Source organism: Lasioglossum baleicum, chromosome 6 (genome assembly GCF_051020765.1).
Source record: "Lasioglossum baleicum chromosome 6, iyLasBale1, whole genome shotgun sequence".
Classification (NCBI taxonomy): Eukaryota; Metazoa; Arthropoda; class Insecta; order Hymenoptera; family Halictidae; genus Lasioglossum; species Lasioglossum baleicum.
Window position 1 is genome coordinate 9,919,671 of NC_134934.1, and position 24,954 is coordinate 9,944,624.

Sequence of the window (24,954 nt, forward strand, 5' to 3'; positions counted from 1 at the left end):
AGTTACAATTAGACTGCAGATGTCTATGCAACTTTACGATATTATACGCTGCTTTATACCATCCGGAATCGAAACTTGTTTACTTCATTCACGTTCTTGAATCCATTTCTAGGCTGACTCGAAACGTTAGATTATAAACCGTGGGTGTTGATACAAAATAAAAATTGTCTGCATCAATTATAAGAGATAAGAGGACAGCATTTTTATAAAATTCGTACATTTTTATTTTTTACGAACAAGCTAAGTTTCTTGTCTAGTTTGATGTAAAATTAAAAAGGTATGTATTGGATAAGACCCCACGGAGGGGTTCCGTAGATCTTTTCACGCTGTTTTCAAATCTGGTCTCAAAATTTGTCTACGACCTCAGGATTTTGTAAGAAATCGATTTTCGTGAACAATCGAATTTTGAAATGAAAATTCGAAAATAAAATTATGATATTTATTCATAGGTTTATTGAAAAACATGATAAGTCGGCCTAAAAATGGCGAGAAGTAATAGAACAGAATGGAAAATATGTTATTGAGCAAGTCTCCATGTATAAATATCCTAATTTTATGTTTGAGTAATAATTTAAAAACGCTACGAACTTTCGTTCGAACCAAATAGTTTAGAAGTAATCTAGGTGGCACACTTAGCTGAACCACCCTGTATTTCTACGAGCAGGTTCGACTTTAGACATCGTAGCGACGAGAAGTATGGTTGCGCGATTTCGAGGTCGATTGGACAGACCATATTATGAGACTTGCTTTCACTTTCGTGATCGCTCCTATCCTAGTCCTAGACGGTTTTGCGTTCAAACACGGAATGCATTATTGTACCGTTCCCTGGTACTATAGTAGAAGGATATCTCGATGGCATCATTACGATCCGAGACGTTATGCCATCAAATTCATTAAATCTTAATGAGTCACAACATCATCTGTTTATGCATGATCTGAATCATTCGTTTCCGCGTTTAGGAGACGGATCGATTCCGTGATTCTCTGATAAAACGTTAGCTTGTCTCGTATTGTAAATTAACAATGGAATATGTTACCTATGGAATAGGTTCCAAATTTCCAAATGGTTACAAATCATATATTTTCTAGTGTTTTTCTCAATCGCAACATCGTGTAAGATAAAGTACAAAAATAAATTGGTCCAATTCGTAACTGTAAACACAGAATAATTGAATGGTGTGATTTTATCTCCAACTGATTAAAATTATTGAGAGGGGAATGCATTTTCATTTGTTGCTTGCTATTAGCCTCAAATTTCTCAAAAACTGTGCGTCTAGGAGAAAAATTAAGGACAGATTCGGAATCAGCGCACAAAACTCTATAAGAATTGCATAGTCAGAATCGAAATCCCAAAAGAAAATTGAAATTTGTTGTTAATAATTATTAGACAATAGAACTATCGCAAAAAGATACCTGAAAATCGTTTATTAAATAATAAGAGAAATTATTGAATTGCAGTTGTCGAAATGAGAAATCTGTTGGTGCCCGATTAAAATTACTATTAAACGATTTGTTAAAAAATAGTTGTAGATCTTAGTTGTAAATCATAGATATTTAAACGACTGTTAAATAAACATCATTAGGTAAAGTGTTAAAAAGCTCGATTAAGAAAATAAAATAATTAGAAACTGAAATTTTTTTCATTGTACGTGGTTTTCAATCATTCTAACACCCGCAATATTGATATAAATACAAAATATATAAATATATAATTCATTAATGAAGGTAAAATTTAATACTCTGCTTATCATATACACTCTAAATACTATGATAATAATAAATAATATTAATTTGTATACATACCTTATTTTCGGCACTTCCTGGCATCTTATCTCTAATCAAACCCAACTGTGCTAACATTGGGATTCAGAAATTTCAATTGGGAGATTTTTATTTTACAGTAAGCAGCATAACTGATTCCACACACTTTAAATCAGAATAACTTTTATATGAATGGACCAAACGACTTGAATTTCTCTGGAAGGCTAGAAGAATTAGTTTAGTAAATGACGTCTAACAAATAAGTTGAAAAATTGCATTTGGTCGGAATTGTGAAAAACAATAGTAAAAATTGATTTAGCTGGTCCAATAACGAAAATTTAAAAAATGCGTTCTGTCAACCGCTATAAATACGCTCTGAAAATTTCATTGAAATTGGTTAATTGGTTCACGAATTATAAACGATCGAAAATGGTAAAACTTGCCACTTTATAGTGCACTAGAAATTACCACTTTTGATCGTTTATAACTCGCAAACCAATTAACTAATTTCAATGAAATTTTCAGAGCTTATATAATTTATGCCAGTCAACAAAACACATGTTTTGAATTTTCGTTATTGGCTCAGCTAAAAAAGTTGTAAAAATCAATTTTTACTATTGTTCTTCACAATTCCGTCCAAATGCATTTTTCCAACATATTTTTTACACATCATTTACTAAACTAATTCTCCTAGCCTCACAGTTGACAACACAATTGAAGTCGTTTGATCCATTCATAAAAAAGTTGTTCTGATTTAAAGTGTGTGGAATCAGTTATGCTCCTTATTGTACGTATATTTTATTTATTTTATATTAGGGTCGAGCACTGGCAATGGAGTAGAAGACTGTCGACTTAAACAAGTGTTCACAGATCGTGACTATAACAATGACAATCTACAATAACGAATTCCTTATTTCTATCTCATAAATAGACTGCGGATCTTAATGCATTTACGAAGAAATTAATTGGATGAAATATAAAACAGTGAGGAATATGAAACATCCAAGAATATTGTTACGTTGTTCTCACCGTAAAAAGACTATGAAGGGGTGAAATTAATTTTTATTTCACTACTGGTGCCCACAATCGATCCACAATATTTTTATTTTGCAAAAAGATCCGCAGTCTACTCATAAACAACTCGAATTGTTAAGCACCAAGTTTTAGCTACCAGCACTCCGTTCACCTAATAACCTTTGCGGCATTCACGATCTGCCTGATCTTTCCACTGAAATATTTGGTCTCTTCTCTTGCACAAACGAAGAATATCGAGAAACATGGTGCTCAACTCGATTCTAATATAGAATTTAAATTAAAATTAAAAAAATAGTAATAAAAGCTTAGTATTGTAGGTATATACATAATATTAAGATTTCATTTTAAATATATGTGAAATTTTTAATTAAATCCCGCATTTTCGAGAACAGAAATAAATATTTTAAAAAGTGTACGAAGAAAAACGTTTATGAAAGTCTTAAATTAATTAATTTTAGATTAGTTAAGAGTACAAAATAGTACAATTCCTTACAAAATACAAAATCGATATAATTGGTGCGACTTATAATTATATCGGCGATCAGATCAAGGGTAATTGTTTAAGAAATACAAAAAAAAAAGATAAGCTTTATCGCGCTTAACATCATCATTTCGAGTTCAATATGCATGTGAAGAATTTGAGAATCACTATAATTCAGGATTGAATAGTTCATCGTGGGACAACTGAACTGAGAATCATCTTAACCGCGATTTAGCTTGACCAAACCAATGTTACTAAACAATTTTTATTTATTGATCGTGTTTCAACAAAGTACAGGTGTAAGTATCACCCTTTCTCATTTTTCTAGGACATTATTGTCCCTTCTGCTCAAGGGCAGTCGGCTGAAAACAACAATGTTGTTGAAGAGTAGAGACTACTGCTAATTTCCTTAAGCGGTCCGCGCAAGAATAAAGTGCGACCTAAAATTAGTGTTTCCAATACTTGCATCATAAAATATCTATTTTCAAATATTACACGTGAAAACTAAAATAGTAGAACACAATTTCACTATCGTTATAATTTATCGCGAACATGATGTCTACTACACGTAATAAAAAAGATTATAAAACCCCCAAGAAAATAAAAACAATACATTATCACGACGATAACTAGCTGCACCAAAAATTATATAAATCTTTAATTGATTTATCATTTTAAAAATAGTATTTACCATTTCTTCGTTTAGCCCTAGAACGACACGGGATTTCAATAATTGTTTTCCAACATGGATTCTGTAATACAGGGTGTCTTAAAAATGTCGGAGGAAGGGGTGGTTCCTTAGGTCATTTGAAGTAACTCTTTCGTTTGCGAACATGTTCCTCGAGTGTTTTTCGTTAATAACTTTTTAACAAAGCATAATTTAATTTGGCTCAACCAGTAATTGTGAAAGGAGTAATTGCAATTACTTAACACGATTACAGTAATTGTAATTGAGTCTAACAATTACTTCAGTGTAATTGTTCTTTTTAACTACTAATTTTTATGTGTTGGACCATTTAACCGTTTTCTTATTGTACTTATAGTCCACTTTTGCACATGTAATTGAAGATGTAAATAAATACTAATGTAATTAATTACTGCCCAACTCTGCCCGATAAGCGTCTTCCCATCAGTGTCGCCAGATCGAGGAAATCGAGGGGAATACACTATCTGATAATACAAGACCAGTCTACGCCATGGGCACCGTGGTCTGCGGTCTTAGTAGGGGACGTTGGAGTGTGCTCATGGTGCTCAAACGGGATAGCGGAAGGGGAAAAGGAAGAGAGGAAAAAACAACCGGTTTCGGTTATTTCTGGCGACACTGCTTCCCATCCCGTCCCAAGCATCATCGGGTTTCGGGACTTCCCGTGATTTCGCACGCCACTACTCTGAACACATTTTTCATAAATCTGCAATTTTAATCCCCCTTTTTCCGATGAAACTAGTATTGTATAATTTACTACATATACAGTCAGGAGCATAACTGATTCCACACATTTTAAACCAGAATAACTTTTATATGAATGGACCAAACGACTTTAATTTCTCTGTAAGGCTAGAAGAATTAGTTTAGTAAATGACGTCTAATAAATAAATTGAAAAAATGCACTTGGACGGAATTGTGAAAAACAATACTAAAAATTGATTTTTACAACTTTTTTAGCTGGTCCAATCACGATAATTCAAAAGATGTGTTTCGTCAACTGGTATAAATTATACACGCTCTGAAAATTTCACTGAAATTGATTAATTGGTTTGCGAGTTATAAATCAAAAGTGGTAATTTCTAGTGCACCATAAAGTGGCAAGTTTTATCATTTCTGATCGTTTATAATACGCAAACCAATTAACCGATTTCAATGAAATTTCCAGAGCGTACATGATTTATACCAGTTGACAAAACACATTTTTAAAATTTTTAAAATCAATTTTTAGTATTATTTTTCACAATTCTGACCAAATGCATTTTTTCAACTTATTCGTTAGACGCAGGGCCGCTCTAAGGGGGGTGGGGGCAACCCGGACATTTGTCCGGGCGCCATTCTGGCTGTAACTGTGAGAAAAATATTTATGTGTTAAATACCCAATAGAAAATTTGCTTTTATTAAAATTTAAATGAAATGATTTTATTTAAGATAAAAAATATGTACCTTTATTTTTTAAATATATATATATTCTTAAGGGTTGGCAATTTGTCTTTTTGTCCGAGGCGACGTAACCGCTAGAGCGGGTGCTGATTAGACGTCATTTACTAAACTAATTCTTCTAGCCTTGCAGAGAAATTGAAGTCGTTTGGTCCGTTCATATAAAAGTTATTCTGATTCAAAGTGTGTGGAATCAATTATGTCCTTACTGTACATGCATACAGAGTGATTTAGCTCTCTAAGGATGCCACCTAAATTACGTGTATAAACTATTTAGTACATGAGAAAATGGTCGAAACGAAACTTGTACATCTTGAAGAGCATCACACAACAGAATAATTAGTTTCTTCTATATTTTGCTTTTCATCGAGATCTAAAAATCAATGTGTAACTCAAGATGTCCTTTGCACCTCAATAAGAAAGTAATATATCAAACAATTAACCATACAATTATCGTTTCAACCATTTCTTCAAATTTCATCGAATAGTTCACGCGTAATTTAGGTGGCACACTTATACAACAATCTCGCCCCGTACATGTATACGTATAAGAAATGATCGTGCCGTTCTAGGGGTAAGACGAACATATGTACAAACGATTCACCATAGAAAAAGTTGTACTGTCAATGGCTTTGCATACAATCGTCTGAAATAAATATACAAAGACTAGAGACAATTCTACAGACAGAATTCCGCGCGTACTAAAATCCTGAAACGATCACCACGAGAAAATAAATAAACACGATCCGTTCGACTGATTGACAGGTAGCACTTAATTCCCGATAGTTCGAGCCGCCGAATTAAAGATATATTAGAATAATAAAAGAGCCACCGCGTTACCGGTTCCTCGAGCAAAGCGACCCCCACGAGCGAATCGTGCATCCGCTGTCACCAAGTGGAAAGACATTATTAGCGTAAGAAGGAACAGGATAATGAAGGGTCCTTGCGCAACGTAAGATACAGATGTATCGATATACACACAGAGCCAGCTAAGCATTCTACGAACGATCGAACTGCCGAACGAGAGCGCCGATATCCGACTGGATGTTCCCCTCTTATGCATCCCGAGGAACTTGAAAAGCCGAACATAACCTCGAAAAAACGATCGAACAACAAGTAACCATACATATATAACACATATATACATGTATATGTATTATATATATAAGTACTTCAGCAAATCAACAGTCCGCGAAACAGTCGGAGAAATTAAAATTGACGCCGGTGATTTCGTTGAAAACAGAATGAATCCTCTCGTTCCAACGTTTCGAACGATCGAGTCGGTTAATACAATTTACCCGCGACTCATTACTCATTACGATTAATATTGTTTCTCGGTCCAGCCACGCGTCCCTGCAGTCAAGGAGTATTAAACTTCCCGATTTTCTCACAGTTTGCTCGCAGAGAGTTTGATCACCGTACTTCCCTGTCGACAAACCGCGCGGCTACAATTTATCGAGAAGGAACGCCGAGTTCCGTGTGTGCATCGAACTTATGGTTGAAAATGTGTCGAAATATTTGATATCCCGTTGGGTTACAGGGGCCAGAATTTATTCGGCCATCGACAGACGAGAAATCGTATCGTCACAGAACCTGAAAAATCGGGAAGCTACCATATACCTCGACCATAGGACGGTAGGTCCAAACAATCGCCTGCCTTCAGGCAAGGGACCGAAAAGGTCCAACAGCGGTCAGAGCTGTGATTGGTTGAAACAATATGTGGCTATCGCCCGTCATTCTGGGAGAACGTACAGTAACATGCAGCCTTGCGCTAAAATATATAATGTATATCAAACCAAGAGAAAAACGAGAATGTAGGAAAAGAATGAAAGTGGTTGACCAACGGACTCCCGCAACGTTCTCGACGACTGGCTAAAACAGTCTACACACACACACACACGGTGCTCAATAACAGTGTACATAGTTGTTCCTTTGATATATAATAATTATTATAGAGAATTGTATGTAACCGACGAACCTTTTCTTCTCGAGCGAGATTTTTCCCAGAACGACAGGCTACGCCCAATCTTTCGAGCTTTCCACAGAACGTCTTTATTCGAAACAAGTTGATAATGTGACACTCAATAAATAACAGAATTTCTACATGTCCAATTCTGCCATCGGATTGTCTTGCCGAATCTCCGAGGAGAACGAGAGGAAAGCTTCGGCGGAGAAATGTCTGCGCCATCTCTGACAATCTCGATGGGTCGAGAAGTGGCTACCTTTCTGCCCCGGATCATTTTCTCACATTCTTTTACTTTTTCGGATCATTTTACAAAGAAGAAACGGATCGCCGTCAATCACGGTGCGTTATGGTGTGCCGACTTCCCTCAGAAAACTGTGACAGATGAGTAGTAATTCTCTGGCCGCCGCCAGACGGCGCATGGATCGTAGGTACCGTGCGCCGCATAGTGTGTAAGTTTGACCTAACTCGATTCAAAATCAAAGAACTTTCGATAGAAATGAGGTAGAGCGATGCATTTTTTTTCAATTAAAGCTGAAACTTTGCAGAATATGGGAAAATAGGGAGATTACGGTACGAACGGTTTTTAACCTTGAGAAAATTCGTTGAACTTGCATAATTTCAAGAGAATGTGGTTTCTCCGTTACCGCGGGCGAAAAAATTTGTTTTTTAACATGCCATATATCATTTCCCGTAGATTTTTTCACGCTGATTTCAAATCTGGTCTCGAAATTTGTATACGATCTCTGGTTTTTTCAAGAAATCGATTTTTGTGACAAGAAATTAATGAAATCATGTTTTCGTTGAAATGATTTCTTGACACAAAAATCGATTTCTTGAAAAAACCAGAGATCGTATACAAATTTCGAGACCAGATTTGAAATCAGCGTAAAAAAATCTACTGGAAATGATATATTGCAAAAATTAAAAAAATTTTTTTCGCCCGTGGTAACGGAGAAACCACATTTTCTTGAAATTGTGCAAGTTCAACGTATTTTCTCAAGGTTAAAAACCGTTCGTACCGTAATCTCCATAATTATCCCATATTCTGCAAAGTTTCAGCTTTAATTTTTTAAAAAATTCATCGCTCTACCTCATTTCTATCGAAAGTTCTTTGATTTTGAATCGAGTTAGGTCAAACTTACCCACTGTGCGCCGCCTGGCGGCGGCCAGAGAATTACTACCCATCCACCACAAAACGTCAACGTTACAAAGACGCTAAGTCGGCACACACCTGTATAATGCACCGTGCATCGTCGAGAAACAATTCGGAGAGCGATCTCCCGCGGTGCGCGAAACAAACGACACGATTCGGAAAGACAACCTCTGAAAATGAAGTATACTCATAACGATGGTGTAGTTTTTTTTAGGTACGTACACGTGTTGTACGGCACGGTATGCTGTTTCATAATTTTTCTCGAAGTACTGGTAGAAGTCGAGTGAAAGAATAGACAAACAGGGTGCCTACTGAGGTAAACCTTCAACGGAGAGAAAGAAGATTCGCACACGTACTTCGTGCGTGCTCTCACGATCGAACGGCTGATTTTAGAACAGTACGATTCGTAAACTCATTTGCGTTTTGTTTTCTTTTTGTTTTTTTTCGTCAAACGAGCACAGAAGGTCTCGTTGACTTTAGTCGCAGCCTCCTCTTGCACCGTCTTCGCCACACTTTCGCAATACGGTAACACGTGCCGACTTCCATTCGTCTGAAAGCATGAAACGTATGAAAAGTTCGAGCTTCGGCGATTGAAATTTCCCGGGAGCAAAATTTCGATCACCGTCCACCTAACGAGATAGTGATTGGTACAAATGTCTTTGCTCTTTCTCTTTTTGTTGTTCTCTCTCTCGTGTCACGTAATTCCTCGCAGACTATATACTTAGGATCGCAATATACATATCAACATGAACAATTACTACGGTCAACTTTTAGCGTCTCATTTTGCTCTATCAATAGACACCCTGAGAAAGAAACAGAACGATAGAAAAAGAAAACGATTTAGAACGACAGTGGAGAAGACGAGAAAGGAGGGGGGAGAAGAGAAGTTGTTCTTTCCAAGGGATGCTGTGGTAGAGTCTTTCTTTCTTTCTTTTTTTTCTTTGTGTATGTCCGATCGTAGAATCCGATTTTTTCGATTGAAAACGTCAAACCGGACGAGCTCACAAGTGTCTTGCCACGCGACAGAGTTAGTCTCGAGTGAAGTTGAACGAAACGACAAACTCCTCGAACGGCAATTGTGCTCCACAATCGGATTAGAAGAAAAAAGGTCGGGCACAGGATAAAGTAAAGAAAATGGCGTGAGTCGAGTGTAGAGAGAGCTGGTGTCAGATTTTGTAAGCACCCTCTGTACTTACCACTCACTCATGCGTCGCCAACATGTTCCTTGCAAAGGAAGAAGGCTTTCTCGGATCGAATCGGTTACTACTGCTTAGCGGCCGACAACAAATAGTCGTTGCAATTCAGATTAAAAGAGATTTCAAGCTACAATCGATTGTGACAGGTCGATCGAACTACGTCGAAGTGCAAATAAAATGATAGAGGTAGACATTGCCGAACAGTGTTCCAATATCGTGCAGCATTTTTCGTACGATGGATGGCCGCTAGAGGCACTGCGCGGAAAAAACAGTAACGTATCTATGAAAAAACTTCAGGACGTGTCCTACATATAAACAAATGCACATGTTATACGTTCATTTTTCAGAATCAAATCATACAAATCTTTTCAAATTCTTTGGGGTGCTCAAGGTACACCATTTTATCGAGGAGCTCACAATACTGAGACTGCAAGCGCCTCTAGCGGCCATCCATCGTACGGAAAATGCTGCACGATATCGGAACACTGTTGCCGAATCATTCGTGGCGCAATTGTAATTCAATCTCATGGTATAATAGCAATAGTTGTCCTTACAAGAAATATTATTCCAGCGAGAAAGTCAAATATATCAAATAAAATCGTTCTTTCTCGATACGGATGAAAAATGTACGTTTGTTAAGTTCTGTATGACGCGTCACACCCTCCGTCTAAATTCGTTGTCAAGAAAGATTGGTCAAATTTCACTTCCTGCGTTCTTATTGCTTGTCATATAAATGCAACGGCGGCACGCTGTTGAAACGTAATCGCATCCTTCGTTTCGTCGAGTAATTCTTGCGTTTTTAGACTATTACGCGCTATGAGCGCTTATTATTGGTACTTTATTATTTATTCTTGCATTTAATGTAACTATGCTACGTTGACTACGCCTAACCTTTCGATCGTAAAAAATCTAACATTATAGAAGATCCTTATCACGTTATAGATAACTTTACGTCGTTTATATGGATAAATGAAAGATTCTTTCTACAACAGAGAAGCACTACGTTCCTCCTCGATATAGTTCGATAGGTTATGATGTAAGACTTACATTCGGAATTGGTAAATTTATATAAAAATGCTAAAAAGTAATAAATTTTTAGCCAATAATTACTCGATATGCTTCTTAAGTTATCAAATACGAACGTTTCAAAAGAATGACTGATCGCGACAATAAAAGTACATACGTTATTCTGTGGACAGAAACATGACTGATGATTATTGTGTATATACGTTATACGTTAATATTAAAGAGGTTAATTGATTGACGTGTTGGGATAGCATATGTCCGAGTAGCAAAATATTAGAACGTTGCACGTCCTCTTCATTGCGATCTAGGGCGGAAAGGTTCGAATTTGCAAGGCCCGAAAGATGTTGGAAGAGTAGCTTTCGCTTTAGGCAATGGCGAAACGCTAAACGCAGCTATCTGTAACGAAGACGAAGCAGTACAGAAATGTTTAGATTCAGGAGTGCGAAGGACCTTCGTGTCTGTAGTTCACGACTCAAATGCATGACAGACTTGAAAGAATTAGACTCTGTGATTTGTGGATCCAGACTTCCGTATTCGTGGGCCAGAACTCGAAGCATTGATGGCAGATAGATTTGTAAATAAAACTCCAGAATGAGAAACTCCTAAACAGAGAAAGCATACCATGAGCATAGTCAGAAGTAAGAGTTATACCAGTTGTTTAAAACATTTGTTATGCATAGAGATATGGTATACTTAAGATCAACCCCCGGAACCTAACCTAACACTATGTCGCTACTCTTATCTTATGAGATTAGACCATAACAATTACATGGGCACGTCTTGGTTCGATGAAACCGTTTTTGAGGTTAACCTGAACTGCAGCAAAGCCATCGCCAAGTATTTGGACGAGAAATTCCCAAATTGCATGTAGGTTGTTTACCCCGGTAATACCCTAAATAGTGCCCTATTGCCGTCTTGCAACTCGGAACCCTCCGGCTGTCCGGGGATTTTGAGAAAAATGAAAAATAGATCAGGTCTGGGACTTCTCGTTTAAACACGTTGCAGCATTTTATAATCGTGAGGATTCAGAGACGCCTGTTTCTTAATAACGGGCCATCCGTAGTGAAATTCTGATTCTAACTCTTATCAAAAGCATACATCTTGACAAAATTGTCCGGAAAATGTATCCAAGAGAAAATACAACTCCTTGAAGAAAAGAAGCGCTCGAAGACGCCGATGGCGGTTCTACTAGTTGAAGGACAAGCGAGAAGTGATATAGAATCATATCTTATTAATATTAACGATATCAATAACCATAAAATGACAAGAAGTTAAATTTCGGTGAATTCGCATTATTTCATTCCTCTATCATTTTGTTTACACCCTCCGTCAGCGAAGCTTCTGGGTTTAGAATCGTTCCATGTGCGAAGTCTAAAATGATGTTTTAGACCTACTGTAAAGCTGAATGCAGCATTCAAAATTTAAATAAACACTTAAAACTATATTTCAGAGGTTCGCCCTGTTTTTCAATTGTAATCGTGTTTCTATTTTTCGTCTGAAAGCTCTTAGTTACGAATTAATGATGTGGCAACATTTAAGTTGGTGCAATAAAATGTTCCTGAACGAAATTCAATTGAAGATGAACTATCCGATTATTTGTGTACCCATTGTTCTGGCCATTACGAGCAACGTGGAAATTTATTCTAATGTGAACTTAAGAAATAATATATAAGACCGTAGTTCACAAAGTACATCTCAGTTAATGTCTGAATCTACAAAAATCCGATGTGCCATTTACCTATTGAAGCGGGCTGACATTTTTCATAGTTAACGATATCTTATCATAATTGCTAACTTAAAACTTTCTCAGATCCAAACTTTTTCGATATTTTTATACAAAAGCGTAATCTATGCATGTAGCAAACGCATGTCTTTTTATATGTTACACATTTCATAGTTTGAATTAAATATCAATGATCGATATACATTTAATAAATATTTCGATTTAAAATCATAAGGAAAATTGCAGAATTGTAATGCCTTTATAAAGGCTGATTATAATTTTTCAATGCATTATCTGTTTTGAACAGGTTCTGCATTAAAGACGTAATAGACAATAAAATAAAAAGATAGATTTGTAAAACAGAATATTGTTTTCTCCACCTAGAATTATTAAAGAGATGATATTTTAAAATCATCAACGTTCGGTATCCATTCAATATACAATTTGTTAAAATATACAATAATTTAGAAGAGTTTTTTGAAGCTTAAGTCGTCATTTCTCAATTATTCCAAAATTATAATTATAATAACATTGATTCTCGCCACGTGGATATAAATTTCGAAAATACATAAACAATTTGAAAAAATTGTGCACGCGTTACACAGTCGAACACGTAACTATTACACAATAATTACGCTGCTGTGATTATGGAAAATAATTCAATGAAATAAACGTATACTGTTTTGTTGAATTTAGAAATATTTAAAGTCACATAAATATATGCATTCAATAAGATAAATATAAAGATACACTTCGAACTTTTTCGTAAAAATACAAATCGATATCTTTGCAGCATTCTGCTCGTATTTAATTTTTGACGACTACAACTTTCAACTAGAAACAAAAGTAAAGTCATGGTTGATTCATACTCGTTAAACTTTTTATTTATACCACTGAAGGAACTGTTCCTTGATGTCTGGATTAGGACTTGAAACAGTGAAGAGACCATTCCACATTATAATAATATAGTTAACAGTAAGTACAGACCATTAAAAACAGGAGAAAGTATATTTTCAACTGGGTATCGTAGCAGGTCGAATGTGTAGCCAATTAATTAATCATCTAATCATTAAGTCCGCATAAAGTTCATGAGAAATTTCTTCCAAACGATTATTTCATCTTACTATACGTTGCTAATACTTGCCCTGGTCTCAGGCTGTTTCTTAGTCTCAATTTCATTGCACCAACGTAACTAATATTACATTCTTGAATAACAAAGTCAGTTGCAATTGATAAACAAGGCAGAATGAAACATACGTTTTCATAGGTTTATTTAGTTGTTTGTATGTGCTGAATCCAGCTTTGACACGACTGCAATTTATTATGTTATATCCTGTACACTTGCTAGAAGAGATATAGTCGAATTTCGCTTACACTCGTTGGCTTCCAAATAGGTTATGTACGATTTCGTGTATAATGAGCACAGGCGTATTTTAGAATCATTCTTCGGTCCACGTAACAGAATTATTAAAGATTTCTCAAAGAGAAGTAAATGACCGTAAATAGTAAAGATACTACAGAAAGATGATGAAAATAGATATTCGTAATTATCTACTGTACAAAAGAATTACTATGCGTCTTATGTTCCAACAATTACCGATAATTTTACGCTTTTTTACAATTTTATTATTACTAGACTGAGAATGTTTCTGCAAAATAAAAATCTTCTGTGTCAATAGCAAGAAATAGAAAACACATAAAAATGTATTTCTTTTCTTACTAACTTTACTGTGGCCAAAATAATTCCCCTACTTATTTTCGTCATAAATGCATAAACAAATCTGCAGTCTAATTATAACAATTAAATCTTGTTTTAAATAAATAAGAAATATTTATGAAATTTCTTGCATAGCATCGAAGTATTTTTTACCCTTAACAAATACATTTTCGAACGCTGTATCATACATGTGTCGCTCAAACTCACTTGCCTGACATTTTTCTAAATTTCCTGTAAACTTTCTGTGCTGTTTAAACGTGCAGTTGCGAGTTCACACTATATCTCTTCTAATTACTCAAAATATGTGTACACATAATGCTCCGGATACTCTCGATGACAACAAGAAGTATCCGAGCACAGTGTACTGCGATCTTTAACATATTATATCTTGTAAGACAAAATATACTCTAAATTTTCGTTGAATAAACGTCCTTTAGTAGGTACGTGGAAATGTAAATTGACCGCGCAAAAGCAAGCCGATTCGATCTGAAGCGTTAACAAAATAAAAGTTGTGACAAACTAACCTGAGGCGACAGAATATTCACACTGCAGCTACCAGTATCAAACATATTTTTCCGTAAAGTAGAATCGAACTTGCCTGTATTCTATCTCATCAAATGTATTGAACATCGATCAAGTGAGCACGGGAGATGTTGAAGCGAATTTCGTTTCCAGCTGCAGTGTGAAGGGCCACCTTTCCGCAATCGCGTCTCTCCAAGAGAACACTGGTGCAGAGGCTGAGAAACAGCGAGTGGAAACGGTCTACCACGAAATAATATAGGACAAAGGTAGATTATTACAAGTGTTCACTCTACTTAAGACTTACCGATCGAAAGATTCACAAACATCTTTCAAGACTGACTCGATATATTTGTATCACAACAAGTAACGTAAAATTCTTAGCGTACGACTTTGCAACAATACACAACGCCTGCATCAGCAGTTTCGCTCGATACAGCCACAATCAACGAGACAATAGTCACGATCGTTGTATAAAACTACAACTTTCAATAGCAGGTACACAGATAATATTAATATTAATTAAAGATCGATAAAAGGGGTCGTAAAACTCGAGATCCCTATTGCACCTTCCGAGCGAACAACAAAATTATCCGTTTCACCGGATGGCGAAACCCCCGAATTGTACGTTGCTCGTCCAGCGTATTGTATCAAACTCCTTTGGGGCGTAAAGGAACTCATTTAGCATGGCTATGTATCTCGTGCATGTAAAAAATCTAATTTCATCGTTTTCGTTTCCGTTTTTTAGGGTCAGCCGATCAAGGAAGGAGAGAACTTTTTAGCCGACCGTTTCCACTGCACCTGGTAAACCCTCTCAGGCATTGACGTGATGTGTTTTGCAATGACATATAATTAAAAAAACAAAGATTTTGCTAACTTCGTGTAAACTTCGTGGGAGAAGATGCGTCAAGTGCAGCCGCGGCCGATCAACGAAGTGTGTCCACGCGAACTAACATGTTTTACGCGTGCTTCTTCCCTCTTCTCAGTCAGGTCCGGACCCTAATAAAATTTAGGGGCGGGCCCAAAGCACGAAGTGCAGTGGCGGGTTGGGCCCGTCCATTGGAGGTGATCATCTGAAGCGTGGGTGCATCATCGGAGCCAACATGGGCGCACCAGGAAAACCCATTGGGGTTGCGAATGCAGGGTGCATCGCGCCCGGTGGTAACGCTCCTATCATACCTGCAAACCACAATACGTCATAAATAAATACACCCGTATAACATTGTCCCTCCAATTTCTCTCCATTGTTTTCTTATTACTTTCTTTTGCTTTTTGTTTTGATCTTTTCCGAACAATCTTTATATATAGTCCTCATATAAATATATATATATACTTACGTCGCAAAGAATGAGATAGTTAAAACATAAACAAATAAAACTCTGAGTGTGTGTGTGTACGTGTATTTCGAATGCATACAATTGCTCTCTCCTGTTTGTTCCCTCTGTCTTCTTGTTTCTCGTGTCACGAGATTTGTGTAAACCCCCCTCGACCCCCACCCGATTTTCATTTCTTTTTCGAGATCGCACGTTGTTCAGTAGATAAGTCGCGAAGATCAACAAACGAGACGTTAGGTTAGAATGTACTGCGAAATCGTTTGCATGTCTTTCAATGCACTCTGGAACTGATCCAGAGAGTCATTCGAAACGGGAAATTGCCTGACAGCCGACCGATGGAGTTTTCGCGAGTGAAGTTTCAAAAGCAAGTGTTCCCTTTTCACAAGAAACCAAGGAGTCGAACTTCTCTATACTATTCCGTTCGTCTACTTATCTGAAGTAGTGACAGGTGATTGAGAAAATAGAAAGAAACGTTATACGATGTGATGTACCCACGGAGCATTATACAGGTGTGCCGACTAACCTTAGAAAACTGTGATAGATGGGTAGTAATTCTCTGGCCGCCGCCAGAAGGCGCATGGCCCAGAGAATTACTTGATTACTACCCATCTATCACAAAACGTCAACGTTACAGAGATGCCAAGTCGGCACACCTGTATAATGCACCGTGGATGTACCTACCCATAAATAAATGAAAGAATAAAATAGTATTCGGTAAAATGTATATTCAAAATGACGTCAAACCTTTTTGAACCGAGCACATGTCGTATCTGCTGGAAGGACGTGCTCTTTTCGAAATCGATGTAATGATAGAGACTCGAGTTTTCCTAGGTCTACAGTATACACCCGCAAGGGTTTTTTTTTATCATTAGCAGCCCACCTACGTTCTATCTAGCAACTTTATCAATGCGAATTGCCAAACTGTAATAAGGTATTGAGCTCAGCATGCAGTGTGCCGCATATGCAATACAGGTCACAACAAACGGACAAAATGTGATATCACACAAAACCTCACACCATACAAAAAAAAAGAAATTCATTCGAGATATATATATGTGTACGTTCTCTCATGATCCAAAAGCAAATCGCTCGGCTGCCAGCCGATCTTCCTAGACATTGTTCCGAAATAACTTTTGAGAGATAAAAACAAAGATACATCGATCGACAACATAAGCCAGGAATACTGTTAGATTCTTTTCTTGTGCATATTCTGATTCCATGTGAATTGCAGAAATAATTACAGAATATTCGATTAAACCTTATTCTGGCATTGTTACTTCGCAGACTGATTGCGATAGCTGATAATTGATTAAGTTAAATTTCGATTGTAATTGTCATTTCCTTGTTTATCAATATATTAAAGTAGATACTTTCTGTGTTAAATATATGCAGTTGGGCAGTATTTAAATACTTCTCGCCTCGGCTCTACCACGCCATCTCTGTACTACGATATGGAGTAACGAATAAACCATTAACCAACCATTAAAATTATTTAAATACCGATTGGAATTAAAGATACTACATACTTTTTATTGGTTATTCGACTTTTATTTAAATAATCTTGTATTCGCCGAGAATGTATTCGATGAATACAAGATTATTTAAATAAAAGTCGAATAAAAGATACTTTTGTATTCGAACCTTCGAATAACGAATACAAATTTTGTATCTTTTATTCGTTATTCGAAATTTGTATTTAAATACAATTTAAAGACAATGTATTTAAATACAATTTCTGCCCAACACTGGATATATGAGACAAAGAAATGATTACTGTTATGCGTCTACGTTAAACGTTCTAGGCTTGTTTACCATGGATTCGCTCAATTTCTTTGGAATCGCGCCTACGACATAAAAGCTTGTCTATGGTGTGAGGACAATACATTACATTTGTTCTTGTTGCAAGTTTCCTTTAATGTTACGATGTATACCGCAAGAAGGACGGCGGCAATGGAAAATAATCCCTTCCCTCTTCCAGTTCTTAGTATTTGTAAGAATTTTTGTAGCACAAGTAATACGTATTTTTGCAAAATCGTCTTAAGGAGTCTCATACACCCAGCACAATCTTCATTGCAGAAAAATAATTTTTTTTACGGAGCACTCGTTACGTGCATCCTGAACTATGTACTTTTATCTATGAATCTTGCGCATTTTCATGAAAAAGACAATTAAATGAAAGACGCAGCTACAAATTTCCTGAAATGAATTTTATAGAAGTGTTCTTTCGTATTTGATTGTTTTATGCGAAATAGAACAAAATGTTCATAGCTTTGAAACTATTAATTTCTAAAACATGCGATTCTTAACCTGAAAATCATTCATTCTTTAATTCAAAAATGCAATAATTTCTTTTTCGAAAATAGACACTTTGATAACTTTATGAACTTTCAAGTAATACATGACAAATATAATTCAAGACTGATCCTACCAACATGCGAACATCTTTCTGGAACGTTGACTTTCCTTTTTATACATTCTGATGTATGAGGCCCATTAACGGAAGTTTAACTTACGAGTTACCATTTGGTAACAATTGAGATGATCAATTCCTAATACAAAGAAGGAAGAGACAGTTCTATTGTTATCAGAGCGATGCAAGATTTCCAAAATGATAAATTTCGAACGACTGTCAGTACCGTGCCCAAAAAGCGGTTTCTCACTACTTGTACCACAACACCAGGATTTCAAGCTATATATATAAGTAATATGAAGAGACAGGATAACACTTTTGGCGAGGTAATGGCGAGTGTACTATAAGAAAAGTATGATTTAGTGGAGAGACAGTGTGTGTAAAGAAGCTAATGAAACGAAAAAGTAAAAAAAGGAATTATATGTACGATAAACCAGCCGAGCGGCCGAAAATCGATTTTCATAGTAGTGGTTTTATCCATTAAGAGATACATACATATATATGTAAACATAGTGTGTGTATATATATGTATATATTATATACGTGTACGTATTTATACGAAATATAATATTATTCATATATACACGCTATATATACATACATATTGGGTTGGCAAATAAGTTCGTTCGGTTTTTTAGGCTGGAATAAATCACAAAAACCGAACGAATTTATTTGCCAAACCCAATACATACATATATGTATAGTATGTGAATATATACGTAAACCTACGTAAAAAGAGAAGAATCGCGAATTATATATATTGCAAATTGAAAAGCAGGCATATTATATGTTTCGCGATCGTTAAAAAAAAATATAAATCTAGCGTAATCGTGCTTCTGGTACCGAGTACTTTAGTTTCGAGAGAAGGCATTTCACGTCCAAAGGGTCGTGATGTGTCCAAAATCAAAGTGTGGCTGTCCGGCGTTGAAGGAATCAGAACAGATGCAATATCGCTGGCCGCTCGACCCACCTGCCCAGTGACAATAATATAAATATACAGAAATTTATATGTATGCGTATATATGTATATATAATATATACATACACACATATAAATATGTGTATTAACGTGACAATGATGATAATAATAATAATAATCATAATCATAATAATAATAATAATCATAATAATAACAGTAATTAATAATTAATAAGAATAATAATAAGTATAACACGATGTGTATATATATATACATTATATATATACACATATATGGGCTGTATATATATATATGTATATATAGGCCACGTCACCGCATGCTAATTGCTAAGGACCAACCTTGTTGCGCTTGTATAAAACACAGTTTTAGTAACCAGACTGGGTTCGTTCGACACTCACCGAGGAGTGACTGGGCACCCTGGAAACGCACCGTTAAAGCATAAACGTACAAAAAACACGCTGTCACAAATTCTGGCATACAGGTGAATCCTGAGCGTGCTAGTATTTGAACAGTCATACTCTCCTTTTTCCCCTTTTTGCTTTCTCTCTCTTCGTACAGTTTCGAGATCTGAATATCTTTTGCGGGCCACATGAAAAACTGATTCTCTTTGATGAAAGTATATCTCTATCGCTCGCAGTCATCCGTATAACTTACGACTAGCCATCGGGGGCAAACCTAATTTTTATTGCCGCAGGAACGGGCAAGGGTTGCTTAGCGAATGGATGAAGTGCAAAGGTATAGTATACTATATGAATGCCGGATGAAAAACATTTCTGTCTCGATGATAGATCTATATCTATACTCTATATTTACGGTAAATGAATCGTATAAAGTTCAAGCTTTCGGATGTTGTTACCACTAAACAAAATATCTGTCCAATTTGGAAACGTTCAAGTCTCTTTACATTAGATCTAACAGAATTATTGTGATATTACAACCGACGAATAAAAATATGCTATGTATGCATTGGCTGTTACCTAATTCCGGCACTTCGATCTTAAAATACACATGTGTATGTGTTCTGAAGCATGAGACACATGTTTTTCTCGAATAGGAAAATAAATATAAAACCGTGAAGCTGTCGAGCTTGAGGAAGCGGAGTAACAATACATTTAAAAAAGCATAATTGAAGTTTCTTTGAAATGCTTCAAATGTTTCTGTATTGAAATACTGTCACGCGAGCATGTATAAAAGTGTTTAGAGTGGCTTAGACACTTATATTCGTATATAAATGGATCATGATGGAATGCTCTCATTGGAATGGGAATAAACACGTAAAATTATAATGACTTACCTGGTGGCAGGCCCATGGGGGGCGGTCGCATCATGTTACCTCCATGAATCAGGGCGGGTGCAGCTAAGGTCATAGTGGGTCGCATGAGTGGTGCCATCAAAGCGACAGAGCTAACAGGCATTGCAGCTGATGCAGGAACCATAACCGCTTGTGGGGGTCTCTGAAATCTCTGCTGTTGTTGAAGAGCATTTAACGCTGCCTGTTGCCTCTGTTGCTGATCCTGAAACGCAGCGGCTGCATTTGCAGCGGCGGCTGCTTGTTGTTGTTGTTGCTGTTGCTGCTGTTGTTGCTGCTGCTGCTGTTGTAACGCAGCAACTTGCTGACTAGCTTCAACCTGTGCATTGCGCGCTTCTTCGCTTTGCCGTCGTTGATATTTTGGAAGTCTTGCTCTAATTTCCTCCTGAAATACAAAATATTTCGTTTATTCGATTTCCAAGTTTCCAAATACAGTAACTCTCTTTCACAGCCGTTGATACAGTTCTACGACGAAGTGGCGAGCTTCTATGCATATCATATTAACAACGATTTTAATTCAATTTAAGAAATGTTCTCGTTTGTATTTATTACGTCCAAATCGTTCTCAATTTGAAACAATAGGTGATGTGATATGAACCGTTTGCTCTCGTAAGGGGTCAGCTGTTCTACCCACGTTATAGCAAACCACCAACGCATAACCTAATTACTGGGGAGTGCAAAAGGTTAACAAACTGAGCCTCGAGATAAGGACAGTCGTAAGTAGAAATTCGGAATTGATGTTGCAGCTCTTATGTCCTTACAATTAAACATGACAATTCAATTAAGACAGTTCAATCAAAGCCGATTTGCATCAGAGTCGCTAACTGTGAAAGAGTAAGACGTGTGTTAGTAGTGACGTGTCAACTCACTAGACTTAGATCCTCTGGTGGATGAATGATTTTAATGGCAGCACTAGTAGTTGCTATAAGATTTACTTTCTGATCATTTCCAATATTATTACTACTGGTGGTATTACTATCAGCATTACTGTAAGCAGGGAATGTTGGTTTAACTGGTCCTATCGATCCACCAGCTACCGATGTGATTGGTTTGAAATCTGTGCCCAAAGGAGAAGTCACAGCTGTGGATGCTGCCGTTGAAACAGCTGCAGCACTTGGAAATAATGGGCGTGACGGTGGAATAGACGCACCTGACACTGGTGGTTGTATACCTGGAGGCATGCTTGGCATACCGGGCATCATGCTACAAAAAAACAAGATATAACTGATTATGTCTACATTTCTATTTTTGTTTCTTCTACTAACAGTAGTACAGTATTGTGTTTGAAAGTTTTAAATTTGTATTTACCTAACTTGCATTAAATTAATATCACAAAAGTTATTTCTTCTTTCACGTTGTCTGCTTTTGGAAGAAAAAAAATATACATACCCAGGTCCCATGAAAGGTGGACCTACAGGACCCATAGGTCCCATCATATGGTGCATGGGTGGTGGGAACTGACCCATTGGTGGCATACCAGGATGAGCTGCCATACCTGGCATTACACCTTGCATCATATTTGAACCAGTCGGCATCGCTCCTGGTGCAGAACCCAACAAACCCTCCGGTTTCGTCTTTTTCCTAACTGGTTCGTCTTCGCCGGAACTTGGCGAACCCGGTCTGCCTCCGTTTCTTTGCCTTTCATGTTCCTTCGCATCGCTCGGCGGTATGCCCTCCATGCCATAAATTTCTATTTCAATATTACTACGATTGGGCAATGAATTTGGAACCTTGTCTATTGCTTCTTTGTGCACCTGAAACATTTTAAAACAATAGTTAATTACGTTTTAGGTTCAACACGTTCCATGCCACGTGTACCACCAGTGGTACACGTTAAACGTGATCTTCAAGTCATAAAAAATAGCTTGGCACGGAACGTGTTAAGTTTAGTATGAAGTTCTTTTCTAACTAAAAAGTTCATTACCTGCATACAGTGTATACTGAGTCCTGGTCCCGTATAAAGCTTTTTATGACAAATATGACACTTGAAGTGTTTCGCTTTTTGGTGTTGAATCAGAATTTTCTCATCCTCAAATTCTCGATTACAGTACCTTTGGAAATTTATGTTAAGGAAACTTACACAATTTAAGAATAGTTTCTATGATACTCCACTTTATGATTGGTGTTATATGGAAACACAAGTAATTTAAAAATGTAGTGTTTGGTAATATAATAACATTTTTACAATAGTATCTTGTGTATACAAAATATAAAATTTATCTTGAGTAAAACATGAATAAAAAGTTATACACGAGATAACATATACAATAATATTAATTAATATGGTTTGTTAACAATGAAAACTACTAAAACTCAATACAAAGGAAAACTATTTATATTGTGTACTCTTTGTGTTAAACAATTCTATATGAACAACATTTAAGCATTATAGATATATCAAAGTCATTCTAGATAAATAAGTATTTGAGTAAGCCATGAAAAGAATGCGTTTAAGATTTTTATAGCTGTATGTATTACTTCTTAATTGAGTAAGCGTAGAAAATTATATGAACTTATTGCAACGTATTTCCATTAAATAATGTAATTTTTATTTGATTTATTTCAATCGAGTGCTCACACTTAGCTAATAAAATGGCTTAATTCTATTATTAATTCCAAGAGAAAAGAATAACTGAGATATTTGACTCTATAAAAGTTACGATGATACATATAATACCATTTGTACTATATACGGTGGATTCATTAGCCTCATAGTAGCGTTGCAAAGGTGTTAAATTGTTTGAAACACGTGAAAAAAGTTTCACTGAACATAATATTAGTAATTTAATATTTTGATACTTTATCGACTAATATTAGTAATCTATTTTAAGAATTCTGGATGTATTTAAAAGATTGCATATTATACAAACAGAAATGATTGGGTTAAAGAATTATGATTTCTAAATAAAGATCTCTTGTAATACCATACAAATTACAGTTGAGTATAGTTACTAACGAAATATTGATTTCCCAAAGAATCAGTCATTCTAGCTCATTCAATACATTTGTCGCGGTTAAAAAAATATATTCCATAATACAATAACGATTTTCAATCCAGAAATAAGATACAGTAATATAGACAATGTAAAACCTACTACGGCACGCAAATATTTTTAAACAAACTACAATAAAATAACAGAAATAATGACCGTGATTTATGTTCTAAAAATACAGTTACGTAAAGTATCCCCAAAAAAAGGGTGTTTTGGAAAAGGATACCAACACCAGGGCCTCGATTGCTTCTTCTTTTTGCGTCCCATTCTGTCTTGACGGCTCTCAACAATTCGAAATCAGCAAAAATATGCCAATTAATAACGTTTTACATCTACGTAATATGAATTGAAGTGGCAACTAGCTGCACCACACACACACACATAAAAACCGATAATGCAAAATGGCGACTGCATCTTTTCCGTATTTGACGGAAGGAGCTATAGCCAATAGTATTGCGTGGAAGTTTCTAAACAGTTTCTAAACTTCAGCAGGGACATTGAAACGTTACTATTGTATTTTGTCATCACTGGCTTGTATCGTCACTTTTCAGGTATCATAGTGCACTCTCTTGTGAAAGAATCTTCTGTGATTCATCGCATATGCGTATCTAATATTTTCGCGTACCCTTATATGTTATTCAATTAAATATTAGTAGCTCTGGTATTAGTAGAATGTGACTATCAACAACTGAAAATAAACCACATCTAAACATCGTGGTCCCAGATAAAGTTTCTTTTTATTATGATCAATCACTTAGGGTTTAGGGCTTATTTCGATGAAAGTGGACTTTCTCTTGTAAGATGATTTTTCGACCACTAGCGATCCCCTACCATCGTGCACATTGTCGCAATTGGCCGAAGAATCATCTTCAAATTAGAGCAGCATATACAAGAGTGCTCACGCCCGGGGGTTCGTAGGAACCTATGTATACCATGGTTCTGTTCCATGCTAAACCTGAGAATGCTCTGTCTCTGTCTATACTGGTCTATACGTCTATACTCTATACTGACAAAAATGGTCGCGTAAAAGTGTGTGTGAGCACTCTCATATCCATATCCTCTCTACATATACATTTTGCCTAACCATCTAGCCATCATCTGGCGCACGAACGGTATTTTAATCGTTGATAGACGTACATATAAATAGGCGATGTTCTTGTACCATTATTTTAAATAAGTGGAAAGTAAAATAGACCAATGAAAGATCGATCTTATGTTCCGCTCTTGCAATGGGGAATGAATAGTATG

General features: G+C 36.3%; 1 protein-coding gene across 2 annotated transcripts; it reads right to left on the reverse strand.

Moving 5' to 3' along the window:
• Window positions 1-3,527: 3,527 nt before the first annotated feature.
• Window positions 3,528-24,119, reverse strand: Bugz (Bub3 interacting GLEBS and Zinc finger domain protein). 2 transcript variants are annotated; one of them, XR_013009166.1, is made up of 6 exons: window positions 23,933-24,119; window positions 22,638-22,764; window positions 22,103-22,467; window positions 21,583-21,916; window positions 19,308-21,098; window positions 3,528-15,899 (listed from the first exon to the last, which is right to left on the reverse strand). XR_013009166.1 is itself a non-coding variant. In XM_076426329.1 (6 exons), the coding sequence occupies exons 1-6, from the start codon at window positions 23,971-23,973 to the stop codon at window positions 15,790-15,792; spliced, it is 1,377 nt and encodes a 458-aa protein (XP_076282444.1). In that variant the 5' UTR covers window positions 23,974-24,119; the 3' UTR covers window positions 3,528-15,789. The 2 variants fall into 2 exon arrangements, 1 of the variants encoding a protein (XP_076282444.1); XM_076426329.1 differs by having other exon boundaries at window positions 20,699-21,098.
• Between the last annotated feature and the right edge of the window lie 835 nt (window positions 24,120-24,954).

Excerpts from the sequence above, each read along its gene's own strand:
- Bugz (XM_076426329.1), bottom strand. The coding sequence starts at position 23,973 with ATGGGACGCAAAAAGAAGAAGCAATCGAGGCCCTGGTGTTG. Across the intron at positions 22,765-23,932 it reads CAATCGAGGCCCTGGTGTTG|GTACTGTAATCGAGAATTTG; the intron begins GTATCCTTTTCC and ends AAATTTCCAAAG. Across the intron at positions 21,099-21,582 it reads CACCAGAGGATCTAAGTCTA|GAGGAAATTAGAGCAAGACT; the intron begins GTGAGTTGACAC and ends TTTGTATTTCAG.